General features: G+C 42.7%; 1 protein-coding gene across 2 annotated transcripts in view; it reads left to right on the top strand.

Annotated features, from left to right (window-relative positions):
• The window catches only part of LOC122544134 (uncharacterized), a 33,609-nt gene that overhangs the window by 9,327 nt on the left and 11,940 nt on the right, over positions 1–12,342 (top strand). For both annotated transcript variants that reach the window (XM_087981750.1, XM_087981751.1), the window contains exons 3-5: positions 125–218; positions 2,916–2,970; positions 4,841–4,981. In XM_087981750.1, coding sequence (XP_087837876.1) covers positions 125–218; positions 2,916–2,970; positions 4,841–4,981 — 290 coding nt within the window. The remainder of the gene's footprint in view (positions 1–124; positions 219–2,915; positions 2,971–4,840; positions 4,982–12,342) is intronic.

The following is a 12,342-nucleotide window of genomic DNA, read 5'->3' as shown; positions in this document are numbered from 1 at the left end:
ATCCTGATGGCAGCAGGTCAAACATTTTCAGCGAAATGTGCCTTTCCTTAGCAATAATCAAATATTGTATTATCCACGGGACTTTGAGTGTGATATTTGCGTCTCTAACCATTGAAACTTGTAGGTACATTGAAGAACATATACTGAAAACAGGAGTTGCAACCGAGACACAGGGATTTACGTTTGTCACCAGTGGAAAGAAAAGGGAGTCACTCCTGGTGAGTAATGGCTTGGATCATCGTCGAGCTTTCACTCATCCGAGATCCCTGAAAGATAGTGGCTTATGTCAAAAAGCTGGAAGCCTCTTTCAAGTGCACTTCACTGGAATTCTTAGTCATCATCACATTCGATATCATTCTCTTCTCCATGTACCTCTGGCGGGTTTGACCCGCTTTCTCACTCCCAATGCCACTGAACGGAAATCAGAGATGACTAATAATAATTTACTCTGTATTTAAACTGTTTGAATTGTGCAATGCTCGACCATTGACCATTCCTGTAATAATAGAAACCAGACCCAGCTTCCAGCTGTGTGTGCCAAAGGCAAATCATAATGCTGTTGCAATCACCGGACAATTGAAGAGAAACATGTATAGCACTTGTACAGTTTACTTTGCTCTTTGATAAGTTGTGGGGAGTTGCTGACAATACCAGAATTTGCTGACCAACCCAAACTCCCCTTAAACTGTAACATAAAACTAACAACTGTGAATGCTGGAAATTTGAAACAGAAGTAGAAACTACTTCAGAAACACAGAAGGTCTGGCAGCATATGTGCATTGCGAAACAGAGTTAGCGTTTCGGGTGCACGGATCTTTCTTCAAAACTGATGGTAGCTCAGGAAAGGGGGTACATATGACAGGGGATGTGGGGCAAAGGAGTAGGTAATCTCGCCGCATTTTCATTTTCCTCTTGGGGACACTGCAGCTTTCAAGGTTGAGTTCAGCAATTTTAGAGCCTGACCACCTTCTCCCATGTACTTTATCCTCTCACACACTCCAGGGCCTGTCATGACATGGTCTGCTTTCAGCATAGACTTCCCACTATGAACCAGCAATGGTCCCCATTAGGAGATTTGCTTCCCTATCTCCTGGCTCACTATTATCCATCACTTTGCCTACCTGGCTGCCTTCCTGCTCCTCTAGACTCCTTCTTCACCTATCAGTCACAATCTCCCCCCCCCCCCCCCCCCCCACCACCCCCCGACCACCAACTTTTTCTCTCCACAGGTGCTGTCAGGGGTTGGTGACAATTTGCCACGACAGAGTCGCTGCCGATGATTAGCCACTGCCAGTTCTCCACCAGCATTTCTCCACTGGGGTCGTTGACCTCTGGAGATTATTCACCACCGGAAATATATATACGTACCGATTGTTTTCCCTCCCACCTGTTCTTTCATACTTCTCATTCCCCTTTATTTAGTCACCGACATTCTACATACTGATTTTAAAAAAGAGGTAAAATAAATATCATTTTATTGGTTTATATATTAAAATGAGTTACAAACTTTAACCCCCAAAAGAAAATATATTTTAAAAATCTTTATAATGACAGTAAAATCTCACATTAATATTAAACAATGAAATTTTAGTTCATTTGATAGTTATGCTCTATTCCTCTAAGATATTCCGAAACAATCTCTTTCACCGTATTCAAGAACAATATTTTGTATTCTATCGTTTGCGTCGCCTATCATTCCTTTTTTGCCGAATTATTTTCTTCATGTTGTCGGTAAAGATGCTGGGACTGACTGCAGGACATCGGCTACACATTCGTTAATAAGAACACAATAAGAATGTTCACATCGCCAAAACTTAATACTTGAATCACTCTTGGACAGTTTATCAAAAACATATATAAAACCATCGTGGTAAAACTTCTTATATCCACGTTTACTAATAATTTGTGTTTCCATTTTGAAGACTTGAGGGTAAATGGAAAAAAAACACAAGCTTAAAAAAAATCTCTCCTGTAACGAAAATAAATTGTTACTGAAAGAACGCAAACACTACCTTAACCAAAATAACGACAATTTTATGTAGTTTAGATATGCTTGTTCTCTAACATTTTAAACTTATTTGCAGTGGCGAATCGTCTTCAGTGGCCAATGGGCGGTGGCTAATCGTCAGCGGCGAATCTGCTGTGGCAAATGGTCTTGTCCCGGCTGTCGGACGTGCTGAGTTTCTTGAGAGATGTCTGTGTGTGTTGTCACTGAACTGGTCAGTTTGCTAGGCTACTCCGCAGGTCTGTAGGCGTCAACCATATTGCTGTGGGACTGGAGACATATGGAGGACCAGACGACATATGGACATAAGAATTGTTTGCCTAAATGGCTTTAGTAATTAGGTGTCCTGCTGTTGGATGGGAGTCACATGTCGGCAAGATAAGACAAGGTCAACCTATTTCCTTCCTTAAATAGTCTCAGTGGGTCAAACGTTTCCTTCTTGTTTCATAAATGAGGAATTTTGACGATTATTATTTTGTCAGTTAAGTCTAGTTTCATTATGTACACAGTAACTCCATTAGTTGTTCTGGTAATCTTTGAACCATGTTCCCAAAATGTTGCAATTATTCATATGGTTACAAACATCCCCTCTGGACTGGTTCAGGATTTGCATTCTTTTGAACAGTACTCCGTGAATACTCCTATATCAAATTCTAAAGACCCTATCATCCTACTCTCTCATTGTAGAGAGAGATCTCAGTCACCATGTCTCAGGTGAGGGGAGAGTTTAAGAAGCGAGTCTTTCATGGTAACCTCAACTTGCATGGGAATTGAAGACATCATGTTGGTGTTATTCTGTCGTGTAAAACGTCTCTCGAGGCAACTGAGGTAACTGAAACCCCGACACCACCATAAATTGTTTGCAGGACTTTTCGTCTGTAACCTGTATTCATTTTCTTTGTTTTCACAGGGTAATGCTACATTACATGTCTACCCGCAATTCCAAGGTCTCGAACAGGTCAAAGGTACATTCACGTGAATGTAAATTTTGGAAAGAATAGGAGGACAAATAGTAGTTATGACTGTCATATCAAATAAATAAAGCTTCACAACGTTAACTTTTTATCTTTCAATGTAATAATGTCCTAATACTAATCAGGTACAGTCAACATTAATTTGTCAAGGGAATGTGGTGCTACATAAATGCGCCAAAACGATTTGTTAAAGTAACCAGAAGTGTCGATGATGGTCATGCATTTGATGTTTTGCTATGGATTTAGCAAGGCTTTTGAGAAGGACACTCATGGCAGATTGGTGAAGAAGGTAAGAAAGTCCATTGAGACAGGACTAAGTAGTGCATTGGACTTTAAATTAGCTGAGGGTCAAGAGGCACAGTTTGATGGTGGACCGATGTTTCTGGAAGCAGAGTAGTTTCGAGTAGTGTTCAGTGGACTTTGACTTTGGGGCACCTTCTCTTTGTGGTGTACATTAATGTTTTCGACTGAAATGTATAGATATAGTCAAGAAGTTTCTGGATGTCATAATATTTGCTAAGGTAATTAATAGGAGGACTGAAGGAGGCCTGGACACATCGGTAGAGCAGTGTCAAATGGATGTAACCCAGAAATGTGTGAGGTTTGGCCCTGCTCGAACAAGGCAAGGAATTGTTCTCTGAATGGTAAGACCCTGGAAAGTACTGAAGAGCAGACATACGTTAATGTGCAGATTCACAGATCCTTGGTGTCATCAAGCCAGTTCCTTTTTTTTCAAAAAAACTATTCCTTGGCTCAAGGATACTGTGTTTTGATTGTTTTCAGAGGGATAATGAACCAGACTGGGCTCCGATCAGTCTGATTTCGTGCCAAGGTGAAAAGGGTATTGAGAGGCTTTTTGTTTATATGTAATCAGACGAGACTTCAGGCCAAAGTGGTCATGTTTTAGAAACGGCCTGGAGAATAAAAGGGGACTGATCAGCTCTCGAGCTGAGCACAGCAGTTTAGTTCAGTTTTGAACTGATGAGGAGTTCAACAGTGAGCTGTGTGGAAACTCTGTCTCTCTTTCCTCCTGCCCTTCAACTTCAACCCGTCAGCATGTGTTCCATTTGTACTGGGTTTTAAAGGGTGTTTGCACATTGGGGCCGTTGTGCATATTCGGAACAGCATAATTAAGACATGTTTGGATCGACTGATTTCTGTAGGGGTTCTTTATTCTGTTCTTTGTGTTTCATTGTGAATTTTTGTGAATAAAGTTTTGTCTGTTTTAAAATCTAGTAGTCAACCTAGCTGACATTCTCCGGGTTATTCTCAGTGTACACTTACCGAAGCAAATTGCATAGTTATGGTCTGGGCTGCCTGATTAAGAAAGTTTTGAGTGGTCTGGCCTATTCCATAACACTGGAATTGGAAGGAGCATTTGTATAAGACGATTCAGACGGCGTATGGATGACTTCTATGTATTTGGCAAGACAGATTGTCGAGGAGCATGGAGGTTATGTTGGAATTGACTTTAAATGGAAAAAAGGATGTAAAATGATTTGAATTTATTATTGTGGACACACGAAGGAAAGTTCTGTGGGGTTAACAAAGCGGAAATTACGTTCAGTCGATTGCTATTTCAGGGAGAATGGGTAGTCACTGTGAAGAGTTGGAGTTCCTTCCGCATTGCAAATCCTGTTTCTCTGTCTGCTTTTACAATCTAATGCCATTCTGCACAAAATTGAAGATACTTTGCGTTCGATGTGTCTCTCTTATATATTGAAGGTGAAAGTATAATGCATATATTTTGATTTAACTTGGTGACCTTTGATGTAGACTGAACATAACTTTGCAAACAAAAAGGTATGCGATGGAAAGTCACTTTTGACCTTTGACATTCCTGGTTTCTGTGTTTCTGCAGGAGTGACAGACTACCTGACGACCGAGATCAGCACCTCAAAGCAGAAAATGTTTTTCTTGGTGACTTTCATAGATACTCCAGGTCTTGTGGATGGAGACATGTTGTACGAATTTGATGTGGATAAGGCGCTGATCTGGCTGGGTAACCCTTTTTGGTATTTGTATTTTATCGCCTTTCTGCTAATCAAACTGTTTTCAGACCTTCTTCAGGGTTAATGATTGAAACTCGAGAGCTGATCAAGGGAAAGGTAAAGTCACGGCGACACTACTCAACCACAGGGCTGCTATCTCCTCAGAGAAAGATAACTGTGGTTTAACCTGAGGTTCACAACTCCTCAGGCGAGGGGAAAGGTTGAGAAGGCGAGTGCTTCATAGTAACTTCAGCCAGTGCAGGAATTTAAAAAAAAGCAAAGAACAAAGAAAGTTTACAGCCCAGGAACAGGCCCTTCGGCTCTCCAAGCCTGAGCCGATCGAAATCCACTGTCTAAACCTGTTACCCAATTCTTAAGCATCTGTCTCCCTCTGCTCCCCACCTACTCATGCATTTGTTTAGACGCATCTTAAATGAATCTACCGTGCCTACCGCTATGACCTCTGCTGTCAACGCGTTACCGGCACCTACCTGGGAAGAAGGTTATCTCTATCTACCTTGTATATATCTTTCATGATTTCATAGACCTCAATCAGATCCCCCCTCAACCCTCTTTTTTTCTAATGAAAACAATCCTACTCAACCTCTCTTCATAACTAGCACCTTCCACACCAAGCAACATCCTTGTAAACCTTCTCTACACCCTCTCCAAAGCGTCCACATACTTTTGGTAATGTGGCGACCAGCAATGTACACACTATTCTAAATGCGGCTGAACCAATGTCGTGTACAATTTTAACATGACCTGCCAGCTCTTATACTCAATACCCCGTCTGATGATACCATATACCTTCTTGACCACTCTATCCACCTGTGCAGCAACCTTCAGGGTACAATGGACCTGGACTCCCAGATCTCTCTGCCCATGAACTTGTCCCAAGGCTTTTCCATTCACTGCATATTTAGTTCTCGAATTAGACTTCCCAAAATGCACCACCTCACATTTGCCTGGATTGAACTCCATTTACCATTTCTCCGCCCAATTCTCCAGTATATCTCTCTTCTCCTGCATTCTTTGACAGTTCCCTATGCTTTCTGCTACTCCACCAATCTTCGTGCCACATGCAAACTTGCTGATCATACCCTCTTCCAGATCATTTATGTATTTCACAAACAACAGTGGCCCCAGCACTGATCCCTGTGGAACGCCACTGGTCCATTTTAAGGAACTCCCTTCAACTACTGCTCTCTGTTTCCTGTTGCTCAACCAGTTCTTTATTCACCTAACCAGAACACCCTGCATACCATGTGACTTCACTTTCTCCATTAGTTTAGCATGGGGAACTTTATCAAATGCCTGACTAAAGTCCATGTATATGACATCTACAGCCCTTCCCTCATCTATCAATTTGGTCACTTCCTCTACTAAGTTGGTAAGGCATGATCTACTCCGCACAAAACCATATTGCCTATCACTGATGAGCCCATTTTTTCCTAATATAAAGATTTTATCACTCAATACCTTCTCTAGCAACATTCCCAGCACTGACGTCATGCTCACTCATCCACAGTTACCCGGAGTATTCCTACTACTCTCCATTTACAGGGGGACAACATGAGCAGTAATCAAGTCCTCCGGCACCTCACCTGTGTTTATGGATGTTACAAAGATATCTGTCAGAGCTCCAGCTATTTCCTCTCTCGCCTCCCTCAGTAACCTGGGATAGATCCTATTTGGTCCTGGGGATTTGTCCACCTTAATAGCCTCTAGCTTATCTAACACATCTTTCTTACTTATGTCAACGAGGTACAGAGTAATCAAGCTTCTATCTCTAATCTCAACATTCATCATGTCCCTCTACTCAGTGAACACTGATGCAAAGTAATCGTTCAGAACCCCACGCATTTTCTCATGTTCGACACACAGCTTTCCTTCCTTCCTTATCCTTTAGTGGTCCAACCCTTTCTCTACTCACTCGCTTACTTATATAAAAAAAGGCTTTGGGATCCTCCTTAATTCTGCTCGCTAAAACTATTTCATGACGCCTTTTAGACCGCTTGATTCCTCGTTTAAGACTGGTCTTACTCTCCCTATATTTCTCCAGGGTCCATTCTGTTCTTAGCTGCCTGGACCTTATGTACACTTCCCTTTTCCTCTTGGCTAGTCATACGATTTATCCTGTCATCCACGGTTCATGAATCTTGCCTTTCCAATCTTTTGCTTTCAGCGGGACATGCTTATCCTGCACTATCTTCAACTGATCTTTGAAAGCCTCCCACATATCAAATGTGGACTTCCCTTCAAATAGCTGTGGCCAATCCACATTTCCCAGCCCCTGCATACTTTTGATATAATGGTTCTTGGCCCAGTTTAGTATTCGTCCCTTAAGACCACTCTCATCTTTATCTACAAGTATTCTAAAACTTACAGAATTGTGGTCAATGTTCCCAAAGAAATCCCCCACCGCATCTTCTCCCCCCGGCCTGGCTCATTCCCCAACACCAGGTCAAATATAAACCCTTCACTCGTCGGACTATTGACATACTGCTCTAGAAAACTCTCCTGGACTCTTCTTATAAATTATGCCCTGTCCAGACCTCTGACACTTAGTGTATTCCAGACAACGTTGGCAAAATTAAAATCTCCCATCACCATCACCCTGTTGCCTCTACATCTTTCTATAATCTGTTTTTCGATTGGTTCTTCTAGCTCATGCTCACTGTTGGGAGGCCTGTAATATAGCCCCAAAAGTGTGACTGCACCCTTCTTATTTCTCAGCTCCACCCATAATGCCTCACTACTCAAGCCCTCCATAGTGTCCTCCTTTAGCACAGCCGTGATATCATCCCTGACCAACAATGCAACTCCTCCCCCCCCCCCCCCCCCCCCCCCCCTTTTACTTCCTTCCCTGTCCTGTCTGAAACGTCTATATCCTGGAACATTTAGTTGCCAATCATGACCTTCCTTCAACCAACTCTCTGCGATTGCAACAACGTCATACTCCCAGGCACCAATCCGAGCTCTAAATTCATCTGCCTTACACACGATAGTCCTTGCATTAAAGTAGATACACTTCAGGCCACCAGTTCTTTTGCGTTCATCTGCACTTTGCCTACTCTTCCACTTATTAATGCTAACTTCATGATCCTTACAGTCTCCAGTTTCCACCTCGTTGTCTACTAGCCTTCTCTTCTTGTTCCCAGTCCCCTGCCACATTAGGTTAAAACCTCCCCAACAGCAGTAGCAAAAACTCCCCCAAGGACATCAGTTCCAGTCCGTTTCAGGTGTAGACCGTCTAATTTGTAATAGTCCCACCTTCGCCAGAACCGGTCCCAATGTCCAACAAATCTGGACCTCCTACACCATCCCTCAAGCCACGTGTTCACCCTGCCTATTCTTTCATTTCTATGCTGGCCAGCACGTGGCACTTGTAGTAATCCGAGATCACTACATTTGAGGTCCTCCTATTTATCTTCTCTCCTAGGTCCCTGAATTCTGCTTTCAGCACCTCATCTAGTTTTTTTTATTTATATCATTGGTGCCTATATGCACCATGACAATTGGCTGTTCATCCTCCCCTTTTAGAATGCTCTGCAGCCGATCAGTGACATCCCTGACCCGAGCACCTTGGGAGGCAACATACCATCTGGTAGCCCCGTTTTCGGCCACAGAACCTCCTTTCTACTCCCCTCACAATAGAATTCCCTATTTCTATGGCTATACCAGTTTTTTCCCGCCATTCGAAACAGCAAAACCCGCCACGGTGCCATGATCTTGGCAACTGCTGCCCTCCCCCGGTGAGCCATCTCCCCCAACAATATCCAAAACGGTATACTTGTTTGGAGGGAGGTGACTGCTTTTCCATTCTTTTTCTGCCTTTTGGTCACCCATTAACTGTCTCCCTCAGCAATCCTAAACTGCAGTGTGACCAGTTCACTAACCGTGCTATCCACGACCTCTTCAACATTGCAGAAGCTCCACAGTGAGCCCATCTGCAGCTCCAGAGCCGTCATGCGGTCAAACAAGAGCTGCAGCTGGACACACTTCTTGCAAGTGGAAGAGTCAGGAACGTCAGCCACGTCCCTGAGCTCCAACATCAAGCAAGAGGCACATGCCATGGCTCTGAGGTCCCCTGCAATTGTAAGCCTTAGCTTTATATCAACTAACTAAAAGCAAACAATGCACTTCAATATATGAAGAAAACCCACATGGTTAGCATCACTCACTAGCCGTTCAGCCAATGGAACTGCCGACATTACATTTGGTAACCATATACATTGGCTGACATGAATGTTAAAATGGAGTAAACAGATGCCTTCACCTCCCACTGAAGTACTTGATCACTCCAGTTTGAGTTTAGATGACCTCCCTGTTAATTTAGTTGATATTTGGCAAGATCAATACTATATACTGTTTGTAATTGTAAATTACCTCAGCGACAAATGTCTTCAAAACAGCCACGTACGTCAGCGACAGAATGAAATGATGGGTGAGATTTCATGCTTTTTGACATTAAATTTAATAATACAAAATGCACAAATGAAAATTCATGAACAGACAACAAAGACCTCGATGTACACAGGAAACAAAAATCATGTTTGCATTAGCTAACATTTTATATTTTGGGTCATACTGTAAACATTCCTGCAATAATATCTGAATGACTCCATTGGAAGCTTCCTTTGTTGGAATTGCTGCTGTCCTTTGTAAATCCTTGCATTCAGCCAGATTGAGAATAATAGAACCCACATCATGTGGATACAGGCCATTAGGCCCAACAACCAACCCTCCAAAGAGCAACCCACCCAGACCTATTCCTGCACCCTATTATTCTAAATTTACCCCTGACTAATACACCTGCACATCCCTGAACACTATGGCAATTTAACATGGTCCATTCACCTAATCTGCACATGTTTGGACTGTGGGAGGAAACCGGAGCACATGGAGGAAACCCGCGCAGACACGGGGAGAATGTACAAACTCCACACAGGCAGTCGTTCGAGGCGAGAATCGGAGCTGGGTCCCTTCTGCTGTGAGGCAGCAGTGCTAATCACTGATCCACTGTGATTTCTGATCAAACAAAAAGAGAACTCCCAAAAGCACCTCTCTCAGTTGATCCCAGAAAACAGAGCCCCCATATCACCTTTTACTCTCTGCTGCTAAATCAAAAACGTTTGCCCCCCCTCTTTGAGACTCTGTGCAATCCTCCTACTGCAGTCACTTGATATTTCATTGTCTGAGACTCTGTGAGTTTCCAACAAACTCATAAAATGGAAAAGATTCCGAACTTAAATATTCCAATTTCTAAAGAACTTCCTCTTTGCAAATTTCTGTGCCTTTGGAAATTAATGTATAATTTTAAAACGCAACGGTTATGTAGCGTCAAGCGCACATCACGCAATTTAATCTTTCTCTGGCGTGTTGATTTCATGATTGATAATCTATCTTGCAAGATTTTTGAATAAGTAATTCACCAGTTACCAGCACAAGCCAAACCAAATGTCAGAGAGTCGTGGAGATGTACAGCACGGCAACAGACCCTTTGGTCTAACTCATCCACACAGACCAGATATCCCAATCTAATCTATTCCCACCTGACAGCACCCAGCCCATATCCCTCCAAACCCTTCCTATTCATATACACATCCAGATGCCTTTTAATGCTTTAATTATATCATGCATGTACCACTCTCTGTGTGAAAAAGTTGCCCCTTAGATCTGTTTTATATCTTTCCCCTCTCACCCTAAACCCATGTCCTCTGGTTCTGGACTCCCTCACCCCAGGGAAGAGACTTTTTCTGTTTTTCCTATCCATGCCCCTCATGGTTTTTTGATATTCTGCAAGTTCACCCCTCAGCCTCCGATGCTCCAGGGAAAACAGCCCCAGCCTGTTCAACCTCTCCCTATAGCTCAGACCCTCCAACCCTGGCAACATCCTTGTAAATCTTTTCTGAACCCTTTCATGTTTCACAATATCGTTCCGATAGGAAGGAGACCAGAATTGCACGCAGTATTCCAACAGTGGTCTAACCAATGTCCTGTACAGCCGCAACATGACCTCCCAACTCCTGTACTCAATACTCTGACCAATAAAGGAAAGCATAACTAACGTCTTCTTCACTATCCTATCTACGTTCAACTCTACTTTCAAGGAGCTATGAGCCTGCACTTCAAGTTCTCTTTGTTCAGCAACACTCCTTAGGACCTTATCATAAAGTGTATAAGTCCTGCTAAGATTTGCTTTCCCAAAATGCAGAACCTCGCATTAATCTAAATTAAACTCCAGCTGCCATTTGTCAGCCCATTGGCTAATCTGATCAAGATCCCATTGTAATCTGAGGTAACCCTCTTCGCTGTCCACTACACCTCCAATTTTGGTGTTATCTGCAAACTTACTAACGATAAATCCTATGCTCACATCCAAATCATTGCCATTAATGACGCAAGGTACTGGACCCTGCACAGATCCTTATGGCAATCCACTGGTCACAGGCCTCCAATAGGAATAACAACCCTCCACCACCACCCTCTGCCTTATAACTTTGAACCAGTTCTGTATCCAAATGGCTATTTCTCTCTCTATTCCACGAGATCTAACCTTGCAAACCAGTCTCCCTGGAGAAATTAGTTGGCCATGGAAAGAAGAATAGCCTGACAATATAACTTGTGTTGTGAGTGCAATTCACCATGAACGGCAATAAAGTATGAAATCATATAACGAACAAGTTGCATTCCGAAGTTAACAATTATGCATTCTGTAATGTTAGGAATTTGTAGTTTTGGCAAGGGTTTATACGATCATATCAAATATAACCCATATGCAATGTCAAAGTGACACGCAAACTATACACACTTCCCATGACTTGAAACCAAGCTGACAAATCACTCAGTTTTTATCAACACCACAATCTTGTCAAGGTCAACCGGGAACGGATATAAATCCCTGAGAAGGTGGTGGTGAACATGAGATCAGATCAACCACGATCGTATTTAACTGCACACAGGCTCAAGGGGCTGATTAGAATCCTACTGCTCCTAATTTCTATGGCTGTCTTGAAAATCCAGATATATTCCTTGAAATTGACGTTCTGCCACAGGAAAACTTGAACCCACGCAAAATCTTTCATTTGCAATCATTGATGAGAAGGTAAAAAAACGCTTTCTTTTCAATCCCTTCTCCATTCTGGATAACGACCTAGATGTGAAATGTGAGTACTAGTGAAATGCCACCAGCTAATCGGTCCAGGAAGGTTTTCTAGGAGAAAGTGAGGCCTGCAGAGTCGAGAGTGTGGCGGGTGAAAAGCACAACATTTCAGGCAGCATCTGAGGAGCAGGAGAATCGATGTTTCGGGCATAAGCCGTTCATCAGGAAACTGATGAAGGTCTTGTGCGGGAAACATCGATTCTC

The sequence above is a fragment of the Chiloscyllium plagiosum genome, unplaced genomic scaffold (genome assembly GCF_037043375.1).
Source record: "Chiloscyllium plagiosum isolate Xiang-an unplaced genomic scaffold, Cpla_swu_hap1 HiC_scaffold_40, whole genome shotgun sequence".
Classification (NCBI taxonomy): domain Eukaryota; kingdom Metazoa; phylum Chordata; class Chondrichthyes; order Orectolobiformes; family Hemiscylliidae; genus Chiloscyllium; species Chiloscyllium plagiosum.
This window is presented reverse-complemented; position numbering and strand designations above follow the sequence as displayed.